The 15753-nt window shown below is 49.7% G+C and overlaps 1 protein-coding gene across 2 annotated transcripts in view; it reads right to left on the bottom strand.

Annotated features, from left to right (window-relative positions):
- The window catches only part of itga10 (integrin, alpha 10), a 170462-nt gene that overhangs the window by 83938 nt on the left and 70771 nt on the right, over positions 1 to 15753 (bottom strand). For both annotated transcript variants that reach the window (XM_070868514.1, XM_070868515.1), the window contains exons 3-6: positions 10486 to 10595; positions 7912 to 7997; positions 6519 to 6633; positions 4132 to 4259 (exon numbers count right to left, since the gene is read on the bottom strand). In XM_070868514.1, the coding sequence (XP_070724615.1) occupies positions 4132 to 4259; positions 6519 to 6633; positions 7912 to 7997; positions 10486 to 10595 (439 nt within the window). The remainder of the gene's footprint in view (positions 1 to 4131; positions 4260 to 6518; positions 6634 to 7911; positions 7998 to 10485; positions 10596 to 15753) is intronic.

The following is a 15753-nucleotide window of genomic DNA, read 5'->3' on the forward strand; positions in this document are numbered from 1 at the left end:
AGCTGAGATTTGGGGGACAAAAGAAATAAAAGAGAAACAAACCTGCATTTCTATAGCGCCTCGGGATGTCCCAACGCGCTTTACAGCCAAGGAAATACTTTCTGAAGTTTCGTCACTTTTGTAATGTAGAAAGCACAGCAGCAAATTTGTGCAAAGTAAGCTCCCACAAACAGCAATGTGATAATGATCAGATGATATGTTTTCTTTAATTGATTTTGATTGAGGGATAAATATTGACCAGGCCAGCAAGAGACCTCCCCTGCATCTTCGAATGGTGCTGCGGGATCTTTTACATCCGCCTGAGAGGGCAGACGGGGCCTTGGTTTAAGGACTAATTAGCAATCTTGTTGTGCGAGGCCCCTTGGGGAAGAGTGACCATAATATGGTAGAATTCTTTATTAAGATGGAGAGCGACACAGTTAATTCAGAAACTAGGGTCCTGAACTTAAGGTAACTTCGACGGCATGAGGCGTGAATTGGCTAGAATAGACTGGCGAGTGATACTTAAAGAGTTGACGGTGGATAGGCAATGGCAGACATTTAAAGATCACATGGATGAACTTCAACAATTGTACATCCCTATCTGGAGTAAAAATAAAACGGAGAAGGTGACTCAACCGTGGCTAACAAGGGAAATTAAGGATAGTGTTAAATCCAAGGAAGAGGCATATAAATTGGCCAGAAAAAGCAACAAACCTGAGAACTGGGAGAAACTTAGAATTCAGCAGAGGAGGACAAAGGGTTTAATTAGGAGGGGAAAATAGAGTACGAGAGGAAGCTTGCCAGGAACACAAAAACTGACTGCAAAAGCGTCTATAGATATGTGAAGAGAAAAAGATTAGTGAAGACAAACGTAGGTCCCTTGCAGTCAGATTCAGGTGAATTTATAATGGGGAACAAAGAAATGGCAGACCAGTTGAACAAATACTTTGGTTCTGTCTTCACGAAGGAAGACACAAATAACCTTCCAGAAGTACTAGGGGACCGAGGGTTTAGTGAGAAGGAGGAACTGAAGGATATCCTTATTAGGCGGGAAATTGTGTTAGGGAAATTGATGGGATTGAAGGCTGATAAATCCCCGGGGCCTGATAGTCTGCATCCCAGAGTATCTAAGGAAGTGGTCCTAGAAATAGTGGATGCATTGGTGATCATTTTCCAACAGTCTATCAACTTTGGATCAGTTCCTATGGACTGGAGGGTAGCTGATGTAACACCACTTTTTAAAAAAGGAGGGAGAGAGAAAGCGGGTTAGCCTGACATCAGTGGTGGGGAAAATGTTGGAATCAATTATTAAAGATGAAATAACAGCGCATTTGGAAAGCAGTGACAGGATCGTTCCAAGTCAACATGGATTTATGAAAGGGAAATCATGCTTGACAAATCTTCTGGAATTTTTTGAGGATGTAACTAATAGAGTGGACAAGGGAGAACCAGTGGATGTGGTGTATTTGGACTTTTAAAAGCTTTTGACAAGGTCCCACACAATAGATTAGTGTGCAAAATCAAAGCACATGGTATTGGGGGTAATATACTGACATGGATAGAGAACTGGTTGGCAGACAGGAAGCAGAGAGTTGGGATAAACGGTTCCTTTTCAGAATGGCAGGCAGTGACTAGTGGGGTGCTGCAGGACTCAGTATTGGGACCCCAGCTCTTTACAATATACATCAATGATTTAGATGAAGGAATTGAAGGTAATATCTCCCAGTTTGCAGATGACACTAAACTGAGTGTCAGTGCGAGCTGTGAGGAGGACGCTAAGAGGCTACAGGGTGACTTGGACAGGTTAGGTGAGTGGGCAAATGCATGGCAGATGCAGTATAATGTGGATAAATGTGAGGTTATCTATTTTGGGGGAAAAAACACAAAGGCAGAATATTATCTGAATGGCGGTAGATTAGGAAAAGGGGAGGTGCGACGAGACCTGGGTGTCATGGTACATCAGTCATTGAAAGTTGGCATGCAGGTACAGCAGGCAGTGAAGGCGGCAAATGGTATGTTGGACTTCATAGCTAGGGGATTTGAGTATAGGAGCAGGGAGGTCTTACTGCAGTTGTAAAGGCCCTTGGTGAGGCCTCATCTGGAATATTGTGTTCAGTTTTGATCTCCTAATCTGAGCAAGGACGTTTTTGCTATTGAGGGAGTGCAGCGAAGGTTCACCAGACTGATTCCCGGGATGGCTGGACTGACATATGAGGAGAGACTGGATCGACTGGGCCTTTATTCACTGGAGTTTAGAAGGATGAGAGGGGATCTCATAGAAACATATAAAATTCTGACGGGACGGGACAGGTTAGATGCAGGAAGAATGTTCCCAATGTTGGGGAAGTCCATAACCAGGGGACACAGTCTAAGGATATGGGGTAAGCCATTTAGGCCTGAGATGAGGAGAAACTTCTTCACTCATAGAGTTGTTAACCTGTGGAATTCCCTGCCGCAGAGAGTTGTTGATGCCATTTCGTTGGATATATTCAGGAGGGCATTAGATGTGGCCCTTATGGCTAAAGGGATCAAGGGGTATGGAGAGAAAGCAGGAAAGGGGTACTGAGATGAATGATCAGCCATGATCTTATTGAATGGTGGTGCAGGCTCGAAGGGCCGAATGGCCTACTCCTGCACCTATTTTCTATGTTTCTATGTTTCTACGTCTCATCCGAAAGACTGCACCTCCGACATTAAACCAAGGCCCCTTAGCTCTCTCAGGTGGACGTAAAAGATTCCGCGGCATTATTTTGAAGAAGATCAGAGACATTCTCCCCAATGTCCTGGCCAATATTGATCCCAACATCATTATCAATCAACATTACTAAAAACATGATCTGGGTTGTTATCACATTGCTGTGTGTGGGAGCTTGCTGTGCGCAAATTGGCTGCCACATTTCCCACATTACAACAGTGACTACACTCCAAATGCACTTAATTGTCTGTAAAGCGCTTTGAGACGCCCTGAGCTAGTGGTGAAAGGCGCTATAGAAATGCAAGTCTTCTTTATGTGCTCAAGTGTCTGGAGAAGGGGCTTGAACCCACAACCTCCTGACTCAATGAGAGGGAGTGCTACCCACTGAGCCGCAGCTGACACCTCGATCCTAAAAGACTCGAATTTATTTAACGCTTTATCAAAGTTCTGAGAAAGTGCGCACGGTAACTCATGTACAACAAATGACTGCTGCTATGCAGGTAAAGTGGCAAGCTATTTTACACACAGCAAGATCTGACAAACTGCAACGAGATGAATGGCCAATTAACTGGCTTTTGATGGTTTTGCTGAGGGAGGGGTGACCCTTACACACAGAGACTTGTGTTCTTGCTGAGGGTCTAGCCCCTTGGGTGAGGCCCCACATTACTTGTGCAGGTAAAAGGTCACTCCCTCTAACCAAATTCTAAATTTGCAGCGGGTCTGTATTTTGATTTTGTTCGCAAGGAATGCAATAACACGCAGCTGTAAGTCTTTTCCAAGAATATACATATGATGGGAGTGGAGAGGAAATACTTTGGGTTTTTTGAAATTATATGGATCAGCTTAAATTAGAGCCTGTGCAACGAGGTCAACGCCCTGCTTGGCTGTGACCCCTCCTCAGTGAGTGGCACAATTGGGTAACTCTCCAGTGGTGGAACTATTCATATCGAGCCGTACTGACCAGCAGGTCCATGCTGTATCGCCCGTCTGTGCTGAGGCAGCCCGAACAGCAGCGGGGTACACCCATTGGCCTCAGTGCCCAAGGGCTGTGGATGGACAGAAACCCACCGCAGACATTAAGGAAAATTAAAATGAGTGAAACATTTATAAACGTGGGGTTAGGGCTAAACAGGGCAGTGCGAGGTGGGCGAGTGGGGTTAAGCACTGGAGGTGGGGGGGAGTGGGGTTAAACACTGGAGGTAGGGGAGTGTGAAGTGGGGTTAAACAGTGGAAGTAGCAGGCCAGGTAGATTTGGACTGCTGTTTTTTCCTCTGATGTGCAACGTGCGTTCAGAAGTTTCCACTTTCACCGCTCTCTTCACATGAATTCCCGATGGAAAACTAGTGGCAGTGATTAAAATGCAGTGATTCTGGGGAGGTGGGAAAATGACAGTAAAAGATCCATGAAAGAGGAAGAGAGGAGCGACACAGTGACGATGAAGGTGTTGGACTTGCCTGTATCTGCTTGGGCCCAATGTGGAATTTGTTGAGGACGTTGCTGAGGAACCTCTGTACCTCGTGCCAAGGGTAGATGCTATTTGATCCGTCCAACAGGATCACAATGTCCATGGAGACGCCGCAATCTGAAAACGAGATGGCGAGCGTTACGGAAACACAGGTAAAAGAGTAACTCAGAGAGCAGGACGTACCAAGCTCCATGGACCTGATGTTTGATCCTATTCCGACCCCGCTCCCCGGGCTCGACAGTCCTGCTCTCCCAGCGTAACACCGATATCCCGGAGCATCACTAAAGCACACTGCGGTCAGTGTCGTCACTGTTGTAATAAAGTCTCGCATTGGTATAGCGCCTTGCTCGGCCTCAGCCAAAGTCTGACCTTTTGAAGTGTACTCACTGTTGTAATTCAGGAATGGCAGCAGCCAATCTGTGGGCAGCAGGATCCCACAAACAGTTATGTGATCACGGCCACATCATCTGTTTTAGTGATGTTGATTGAGGGCTAAGTATTGGCCCCAGAACACCGGGGAGAGCTCCCCCTGCTCTTCTTCGAAATGGGATCTTTTACATCCACCTGAGAGAGCAGACGGGCCTTGGTTTAACGTCTCATCCGAAAGACGGCGCCGCTGACTGTGCAGCACTCCCTCAGCACCGCACTGGGAGTGTCACCCTGGATAATATTCTGATGTCTATGGAATGGGACTTGAACCCACAACCTTCTGACTCAGAGGCGAGAGTGCTACCCACTGAGCCACGGCAAACACCTAATGGTGATTGTAATGGTGGATGCGTGAAACGTACACACCACCTCGGCTCCAACATAAAGAGGAATCTGGACAAGCTCCCAGAGGGTGGGGGGAGATCCGTGGAATAATAGACCCCCCTCTGCTCCCTTGTACCAACTGGGTCAGTAACACTTTCAGCTCCATCCTCCAATGTCATCTGTACTCAGTGTTTGAACAAAGATATCTTAAAGGAACCCAGAACATAAGAATATAAGAATTAGGAACAGGAGTAGGCCATCTAGCCCCTCGAGCCTGCTCCACCATTCAACAAGATCATGGCTGATCTGGCCGTGGACTCAGCTCCACTTACCCGCCCGCTCCCCATAACCCTTAATTCCCTTATTGGTTAAAAATCTATCTCTCTGTGACTTGAAAACATTCAATGAGCTAGCCCCAACTGCTTCCTTGGGCAGAGAATTCCACAGATTCACAACCCTCTGGGAGAAGAAATTCCTTCTCAACTCGGTTTTAAATTGGCTCCCCCGTATTTTGAGGCTGTGCCCCCTAGTTCTAGTCTCCCCTACTAGTGGAAACAACCTCTCTGCCTCTATCTTGTCTATCCCTTTCATTATTTTAAATGTTTCTATAAGATCACCCCTCATCCTTCTGAACTCCATCGAGTAAAGACCCAGTCTACTCAATCTATCATCATAAGGTAACCCCCTCATCTCCGGAATCAGCCTAGTGAATCGTCTCTGTACCCCCTCCAAAGCCAGTATATCCTTCCTTAAGTAAGGTGACCAAAACTGCACGCAGTACTCCAGGTGCGGCCTCACCAATACCCTATACAGTTGCAGCAGGACCTCCCTGCTTTTGTACTCCATCCCTCTCGCAATGAAGGCCAACATCCCATTCGCCTTCCTGATTACCTGCTGCACCTGCAAACTAACTTTTTGGGATTCGGTGTGTCACCCAGGTCGGGTGGCACGGTTTAATGTGTTTTGTTTTGCAGATAAACTCCAAAAAGAGTTTCATGCACAAGGACCCCCAGGTCCCTCTGCACCGCAGCATGTTGTAATTTCTCCCCATTCAAATAATATTCCCTTTTACTGTTTTTTTTCCCAAGGTGGATGACCTCACATTTTCCGACATTGTATTCCATCTGCCAAACCTTAGCCCATTCGCTTAACCTATCTAAATCTCTTTGCAGCCTCTCTGTGTCCTCTACACAACCCGCTTTCCCACTAATCTTTGTGTCATCTGCAAATTTTGTTACACTACACTCTGTCCCCTCTTCCAGTTCATCTATGTATACTGTAAACAGTTGTGGTCCCAGCACCGATCCCTGTGGCACACCACTAACCACCGATTTCCAACCCGAAAAGGACCCATTTATCCCGACTCTCTGCTTTCTGTTAGCCAGCCAATTCTCTATCCATGCTAATACATTTCCTCTGACTCCGCGTACCTTTATCTTCTGCAGTAACCTTTTGTATCTCAACCCTAAACAAGGTATCTCAACCCTGAGCATTTGTTTCTTGGTATTTTCAGGGGAACATGACCTTGGCGGAGTTAGAAAACGCTCATTTCTGAGGGGGGATGCAAGGCTAGCTGCCTCTTCCCAATGCTGGCAAGGGAGACTGCACAAACACTGTTCATACCTTGTGCGGTGGGTGCGATGATTCCTGAAGGCTGGAACTTGGAGCTGATGTTTGTGCAGATTCCTGTGTTGTAGATGGAACTTCCACACTGCTGTGACCAAAGGGGAGCGCACACCTGTAATCAGAGGGAGAACACAGTTGGAGAACTGTGAACAGTTCTGGTCTCCATGTTATAAAAAGCATATAGAGGCATTGGAAATGGTGCAAAAACATATTTACTAGAATGATCCCAGAACTGAGAGGATATAGCCATCAGGAAAGATTGAACAGGGGGGCCTCTTTTCTTTAGAAATGAGAAGTCTGAGAGGTGACCTGAGAGAGGTCATTATTACGAAAGGTTGGATAGGGTAGATGTATACATGTTTGCGGCGGAAATCAGAACTAGGGACCATAAATATTAGATAGTCACTAATAAGTCCAATTGGGAATTCAGGAGAAACTTCTTTACCCAGAGAGCGGTGAGAATGTGGAACTCGCTGCCACAGGGAGTGGCTGAGGCGAATAGTATCGATGCATTTAAGGGGAAGCTTGATATGTACATGAGGGAGAATGGAACAGAAGGATATGCTGATAGCGTGAGAAGAGGGGTGGGAGGAGGCTCGTGTGGAACATAAACACCAGGATGGACCAGTTGAGCAGAATGGCCTCTTTCTGTGCTGTGAACACTATGTGATGATGTAAGAAACCAGAAAGAGATATATGCAGAAAGGGTGGCCAAGGGCAGATTTGGTGGCCATGTTGCCGAGCCCCTCTCGTCACATTAACTCTGCTCCTATTCCCACTCTGGCCTCTCTGGCCCTGGCCTCTCACACTGCCAACGAAACTCAACACAAGCTTTGGGAAACAATGGCGGAGGCCAATCTGCTCTGCGATCCATCCTGAAATCGAGCGAGTTTGTGACGAAGAAAGTTGTAAAATTCGGGCAGCGTGGCGCATGCCACCTCGACTGGGATTTCCCTCCCCCCCCCGCCCCCACGGGCACTACCGCCGGCTGCTCCCTCCCAGGTTGGCCTAGAGAATGGTGGTAAATTCAGGGGATGTTCGAGGGGAGAAAGCAAAGGCCGGGGGGGAGGGAGGCTGGGGGTGAAAGGAAGCTCCTCAGTTTGGGAAGCAGTGGTGTGTGGGGTTCCACAGGGTTAGTGTTCTCGACTACTCTTACTTATGACAGACAGAAATGATTTGGTCTCTAGAATTGTGGGAATAATATCGAGACGCGCTGCTGGGCAGCTTAGTGCTGCAAGCCCAAGAATTGGATTGAGTTTCCACAAACTTATTTTACTTAAGACCATTACAACCAGCAGACCATTACATCCCATTAGTCTGGGCTCAATTTGAACCCAGGAATCCCGAAGAACCAAAGAACATGCGATCTTGGACTGTGGAACTTTCTTACCATGAATCCCTGCGAGTTACGAGCCAGCGTCATGCCAAAGTGTGTGTTCTTCATTTCATCAGAGACATTCTTCAGAGCTGCCTCCCCTGGAGCAGTTTAAAAACACAAAACAAAATAAAAGGACACGTATCACCGAATGCAAAATGATAATTGCAACCTCCTGTTCTATATATATATCCCCCCCTCATTAAACACAAGCACAACACTAGAAATTACACCTCATTACTAAGTAGCACCTTCAACATTCTTTGCTTCATGGGAGATCTTCTGCTCAACATAGTTTGGGATATCTGTGCTGGGCAACAATTTCCAATATACCATGGGTTAGATACAGAGTAAAGCTCCCTCTACGCTGTCCCATCAAACACTCCCAGGGCAGGTACAGCACGGGGTTAGATACAGAGTAAAGCTCCCTCTACACTGTCCCATCAAACACTCCCAGGGCAGGTACAGCACGGGGTTAGATACAGAGTAAAGCTCCCTCTACACTGTCCCATCAAACACTCCCAGGGCAGGTACAGCACGGGGTTAGATACAGAGTAAAGCTCCCTCTACACTGTCCCATCACACACTCCCAGGGCATAACAGGGGGTTAGATATAGAGTAAAGCTCCCTCTACACTGTCCAATCCCGCAGTCCCAGGGCAGGTACAACACAGTTTAGATACAGAGTAAAGCTCCCTCTATGCTGTCGCCATCAAACAATCCCAGGGTAGGTACAGCACAGGGTTGGATACAGAGTAAAGCTCCCTCTACACTGTCCCATCAAACACTCCCAGGGCAGGTACAGTACGGGTTAGATACAGAGTAAAGCTTCCTCTACACTGTCCCATCACACACTCCCAGGGCAGATACACCACGGGGTTGGATACAGAGTAAAGCTTCCTCTACACTGTCCCATCACACACTCCCAGGGTATAACAGGGGGTTAGATACAGAATAAAGCTCCCTCTACACTGTCCCATCAAACACTCCCAGGGCAGGTACAGGGGGTTAGATACAGAGTAAAGCTCCCTCTACACTGTCCCATCAAACCCTCCCAGGGCAGGTACAGCACGGGTTAGATACAAAGTAAAGCTCCCTCTACACTATCCCATCAAACACATCAGGGCAGGTACAACATAAGAACATAAGAACATAAGAATTAGGAACAGGAGTAGGCCATCTAGCCCCTCGAGCCTGCTCCGCCATTCAACAAGATCATGGCTGATTTGGCCGTGGACTCAGCTCCACTTACCCACCCGCTCCCCGTAACCCTTAATTCCCTTATTGGTTAAAAATCTATCTCTCTGTGACTTGATGAGCTAGCATCAACTGCTTCCTTGGGCAGAGAATTCCACAGATTCACAACCCTCTGGGAGAAGAAATTCCTTCTCAACTCGGTTTTAAATTGGCTCCCCCGTATTTTGAGGCTGTGCCCCATAGTTCTAGTCTCCCCGACCAGTGGAAACAACCTCTCTGCCTCTATCTTGTCTATCCCTTTCATGATTTTAAATGTTTCTATAAGATCACCCCTCATCCTTCTGAACTCCAACAAGTAAAGGCCCAGTCTACTCAATCTATCATCATAAGGTAACCCCCTCATCTCCGGAATCAGCCTAGTGAATCATCTCTGTACCCCCTCCAAAGCCAGTATATCCTTCCTTAAGTAAGGTGACCAAAACTGCACGCAGTACTCCAGGTGCGGCCTCACCAATACCCTATACAGTTGCAGCAGGACCTCCCTGCTTTTGTACTCCATCCCTCTCGCAATGAAGGCCAACATTCCATTCGCCTTCCTGATTACCTGCTGCACCTGCAAACTAACTTTTTGGGGTTCATGCACAAGGACCCCCAGGTCCCTCTGCACCGCAGCATGTTGTAATTTCTCCCCATTCAAATAATATTCCCTTCTACTGTTTTTTTTCCCAAGGTGGATGACCTCACATTTTCCGACATTGTATTCCATCTGCCAAACCTTAGCCCATTCGCTTAACCTATCTAAATCTCTTTGCAGCCTCTCTGTGTCCTCCCATGTTACTGACTGTATCTGTACTGATGTTAATCCAGCTCCCTCACACTGTCACTCAGTAACCCCTCTCCCCCAGCACCCTGTGTTACTGACTGTATCTGTACTGATGTTAATCCAGCTCCCTCACACTGTCACTCAGTAACCCCTCTCCCCCAGCACCCTGTGTTACTGACTGTATCTGTACTGATGTTAATCCAGCTCCCTCACACTGTCACTCAGTAACCCCTCACCCCCAGCGCCCTGTGTTACTGACTGTATCTCTACTGATGTTAATCCAGCTCCCTCACAGTCACTCAGTAACCCCTCTTCCCCAGCACCCTGTGTCACTGACTGTGTCTGTACTGATGTTAATCCAGCTCCCTCACAGTGTCACTCAGTAACCCCTCTCCCCCAGCGCCCTGTGTTACTGACTGTATCCCTACTGATGTTAATCCAGCTCCCTCACACTGTCACTCAGTAACCCCTCTCCTCCAGCACCCCGTGTTACTGACTGTATCTCTGTGATGTTAATCCAGCAACCTCATACTGTTGGGCTGAGTACCAGCGATTTAAATGTTGTTTTACCCGAATTTAGCTTCATGCAGTTTGAACTCCTTCGATTGGACACATTGCATCGATATATGTCGCCTTTCTTGTTCTTTGCGGTGCCGTCCCAGGGGGCACTGACCAGTAACCTGACAAAACAAAGATTAACAAACACACCACAGTTTGGTCACTGATTATATAGAAGGTAAGTACCTTTATAGAACACTCAGACCCTGTGACCTGAGGACTGAGTACCTTTATAGAACCCTCAGTCCCTGTGACCTGTGACCTGAGCACCTTTATAGAACACTCGGTCCCTGCGACCTGTGACCTGAGCACCTTTATAAAACACTCGGTCCCTGCGACCTCCGGGGCAAGTTTCCATTGCCTGAGCGGGTCGGAGAGGAACTCTCCAGCGTATTTTCATGGCTGCAGGGTTGGCGGGGGAGGGTGTACGATATGTCTAGTCATGATTCTCCGGCTATCATGAGATGTGCCTTAGGATTGATGGACCAATTGGACTTCTCCTGTCCATCAATTTCCTATCTTTGTATTCTCTTCCTTATTCCCGCTACCTTTGCCTGCATGTCAGTAGGTTACAGACCACAAGAGATTACCAGGAGTCCCAAGGACAGCATTTGCTTTAACAAGAAATGTTGCTTGAACTGATAATGAAACTGCCCAGAGCCAATGTCAGCTACAGAGGAACAGAAGTGTCAGATTTGGTTCTGGAATTGAAGGCTGGCTTTTCTGCCGATTCCGTGTGAAAATGCACTGCCCAAAACTTGTGCAATACTCTGTTCAGGCAGTAGCTCAGTTGGTATCACTCGCCCCCATCGCTAAATAACCTGCAACACTCACGTCTCTGAGCTCACACGCAAGTGAGTTGCGTACCCTGCTGCAAGTCTGTGCCTTCAGAGAAGAAGGGGAGAATGAACGAAAGGTTCTTGGCCGGAGAGTCGCTAAGTTGCTAAATCAGAAACTTGCAGTCACTTTGGGAGTGGGCTCACTGGGAGTTTCGTGAAGGCATTTAGGAATCCCGTTATCCGTTTAGGTATAGTCCAGGCCCCAGTGAAAGTACACTATTATCGTGATTCAGGCATCATTCTGTTACTCGGTTTCAGGCAGATAGAATGACGGAATCCCCCTCTAACAGTCAGCTGCGAAATGTGGGAGAGAAACACATTCCACCTCCCTTCTTCACAGTTTCAAGAAAGTTGGGGTGAAACAATTATTCCGTCTTTCGCTGAGCTGGAGATGGAACTGCTGCCAATCACTACGCAGCAACCTTATTAAAATGTGCGTGTGCCAATGTCTGTGGAATGTACTCCAGTATATGAGTGCCTTTGTAAGGTCAAAGGCTTATAGTCTGCAGGGCTGTAGTGATACCCGCCCTCCTGTATGGCTCAGAGATGTGGACCATGTACAGAAGACACCTCAAGTCGCTGGAGAAATACCACCAAAGATGTCTCTGCAAGATCCTGCAAATCCCCTGGGAGGACAGACGCACCAACGTTAGTGTCCTCGATCAGGCCAACATCCCCAGCATTGAAGCACTGACCACACTTGGCCAGCCCCGCTGGGCAGGCCACATCGTCCACATGCCAGGCACAAGACTCCCAAAGCAAGCGTTCTACTCGGAACTCCTTCACGGCAAGCGAGCCCCAGGTGGGCAGAGGAAATATTTCAAGGACACCCTCAAAGCCTCTTTAATAAAATGCAACATCCCCACAGACACCTGGGAGGCCCTGGCCAAAGACCGCCCTAAGTGGAGGAAGAGCATCCGGGAGGGCGTTGAGCATCTCAAGTCTCGTCGCCGAGAGCATGCAGAAATCAAGCGCAGGCAGCAGAAGGAGCGTGCGGCAAACCAGACTCCCCCACCCACCCTTTCCCTCAACCACTGTCTGTCCCATCTGCGACAGAGACTGTAATTCCTGTATTGGATTGTTCAGTCACTTGAGAACTCACTTTTAGAGTGGAAGCAAGTCTTCCTCGATTTCGAGGGACTGCCTATGATGATGATGATGATGGATGTCCACCTTTAAACGAGAGAAGGGGGGCGAAATGTGAGTTCCTTTACTGTCAAATATGGGCTCACATATGAAGAATGGCCACTGGCTGAGGTGCTAAAAGGCAACCAATGCTGGGATAGGTCCCGCATCCCAGCACCTTCAGGGGAGAGGGGATCACGCACCCCAGTGAGAGTCAGCACCTTCAGGGGAGGGGACCCGTACCCCAGTGAGAGTCAGCACCTTCAGGGGAGGGGACCCGTACCCCAGTGAGAGTCAGCACCTTCAGGAGAGGGGGGACCTGTACCCCAGTGAGAGTCAGCACCTTCAGGGGAGGGGACCCGTACCCCAGTGAGAGTCAGCACCTTCAGGGGAGGGGACCCGTACCCCAGTGAGAGTCAGCACCTTCAGGAGAGGGGGGACCTGTACCCCAGTGAGAGTCAGCACCTTCAGGGGAGGGGACCTGTACCCCAGTGAGAGTCAGCACCTTCAGGGGAGGGGACCTGTACCCCAGTGAGAGTCAGCACCTTCAGGAGAGGGGGGGACCCGTACCCCAGTGAGAGTCAGCACCTTCAGGGGAGGGGACCCGTACCCCAGTGAGAGTCAGCACCTTCAGGAGAGGGGGGACCTGTACCCCAGTGAGAGTCAGCACCTTCAGGGGAGGGGACCCGTACCCCAGTGAGAGTCAGCACCTTCAGGGGAGGGGACCCGTACCCCAGTGAGAGTCAGCACCTTCAGGGGAGGGGACCTGTACCCCAGTGAGAGTCAGCACCTTCAGGAGAGGGGACCCGTACCCCAGTGAGAGTCAGCACCTTCAGGGGAGGGGACCCGTACCCCAGTGAGAGTCAGCACCTTCAGGGGAGGGGACCCGTACCCCAGTGAGAGTCAGCACCTTCAGGGGAGGGGACCCGTACCCCAGTGAGAGTCAGCACCTTCAGGGGACGGGGACCTGTACCCCAGTGAGAGTCAGCACTTTCAGGGGAGGGGACCCGTACCCCAGTGAGAGTCAGCACCTTCAGGGGAGGGGACCTGTACTCCAGTGAGAGTCAGCACCTTCAGGGGAGGGGACCCGTACCCCAGTGAGAGTCAGCACCTTCAGGGGACGGGGACCTGTACCCCAGTGAGAGTCAGCATCTTCAGGGGAGGGGACCTGTACCCCAGTGAGAGTCAGCACCTTCAGGGGAGGGGACCCGACCCCAGTGAGAGTCAGCACCTTCAGGGGACGGGGGGGGACCTGTACCCCAGTGAGAGTCAGCACCTTCAGAGGAGGGGACCTGTACCCCAGTGAGAGTCAGCACCTTCAGGGGAGGGGACCTGTACCCCAGTGAGAGTCAACACCTTCAGGGGAGGGGACCCGTACCCCAGTGAGAGTCAGCACCTTCAGGGGACGGGGGGACCTGTACCCCAGTGAGAGTCAGCACCTTCAGGGGAGGGGACCTGTACCCCAGTGAGAGTCAGCACCTTCAGGGGAGGGGACCTGTACCCCAGTGAGAGTCAGCACCTTCAGGGGACGGGGGGACCTGTACCCCAGTGAGAGTCAGCACCTTCAGGGGAGGGGACCTGTACCCCAGTGAGAGTCAGCACCTTCAGGGGAGGGGACCTGTACCCCAGTGAGAGTCAGCACCTTCAGGAGAGGGGACCTGTACCCCAGTGAGGGTCAGCACCTTCAGGGGAGGGGACCTGTACCCCAGTGAGAGTCAGCACCTTCAGGGGAGGGGACCTGTACCCCAGTGAGAGTCAGCACCTTCAGGGGAGGGGACCTGTACCCCAGTGAGAGTCAGCACCTTCAGGAGAGGGGGGGACCTGTACCCCAGTGAGAGTCAGCACCTTCAGGGGAGGGGACCCGTACCCCAGTGAGAGTCAGCACCTTCAGGGGAGGGGACCTGTACCCCAGTGAGAGTCAGCACCTTCAGGGGAGGGGACCCGTACCCCAGTGAGAGTCAGCACCTTCAGGGGAGGGGACCTGTACCCCAGTGAGAGTCAGCACCTTCAGGGGAGGGGACCCGTACCCCAGTGAGAGTCAGCACCTTCAGGGGAGGGGACCTGTACCCCAGTGAGAGTCAGCACCTTCAGGAGAGGGGGGGACCTGTACCCCAGTGAGAGTCAACACCTTCAGGGGAGGGGACCCGTACCCCAGTGAGAGTCAGCACCTTCAGGGGAGGGGACCTGTACCCCAGTGAGAGTCAGCACCTTCAGGAGAGGGGGGGGACCTGTACCCCAGTGAGAGTCAGCACCTTCAGGGGAGGGGACCCGTACCCCAGTGAGAGTCAGCACCTTCAGGGGAAGGGGGGACCCGTACCCCAGTGAGAGTCAGCACCTTCAGGAGAAGGGTGAAAACGAGGCGGTGGAGGGTATCGCCAAGTTTGCTGATTGACAGTAAACAATGAAGGATAGCCGAAGAGTGAATTCAGTCAGTGAACAGAGACACTGAATGCCAGGCTCTTGTGGTGCAGTTAAATAGCAGGGTGGTGACCCACTAGCTGAGACTTGAACGCGGGGTGATCGCGTGTTTCTTACAACCCTCCGATTATGGCCAGCCTCATGGGCCTGTCACATGGGTTTGTGTTCACCACGTCAATCAGAAGTGTCTCTGATTTTATTTGAGAGAGTTTTCCCATCAGGGCCTCAGAAAGAGAGGGAGGGTCTCGCCTTCATCTATTCATGATGAGACTCCTGCCTTTGCATTAAATTATTTAAATTGTGGATCTGCACACACTGACGGGAGGGGAACCCAACACCTCACATCACTGGTCACAGATGGATTAAAACGGCCCCTGATTATCTCTCTCTCTCTCCCGGTGGGAAAGCAGTAGGTATTGCTCTCCCCTCACAGTAATATCCTATAGACACATGTGAGATGGGAACTAGACGTGTGGGGGTATCACCAATGCAATTAAATGTCTGACTGGCCTCTGGCAATTGGCGGGGCCACAGAGCTTATCCGGCTTAAGTTACCCCGTAGAACGGAAAAGCAGGGAAATGATGTTAAACTTGTATCGGACCGAGCACACTTGGAGCACTGAGCACAGATGGTCTCCATATTATAAAAAAGGATATGGAGAAAGTGCAATAAAGATTCACAAGGATGATACCAGAACTGAGAGGTTATAACTATCAGGAAGGGCTGAGCAGGCCGGGACTTTTTTCTCTAGAAAAGAGAAGGCTGATAGAGGACGTTAAAGTAATGAAAGGGTTTGATAGAGTCGACGTAGAGAAGCTGTTTCTACTTGTGCGGGAGTCCAAAACTATGGGTCCTAAAAATAAGACAGTCACCAATAAATCCAACGGGGAATTCAGG

The sequence above is a fragment of the Pristiophorus japonicus genome, chromosome 30 (assembly GCF_044704955.1).
Source record: "Pristiophorus japonicus isolate sPriJap1 chromosome 30, sPriJap1.hap1, whole genome shotgun sequence".
In the NCBI taxonomy this organism is placed as follows: Eukaryota; Metazoa; Chordata; class Chondrichthyes; family Pristiophoridae; genus Pristiophorus; species Pristiophorus japonicus.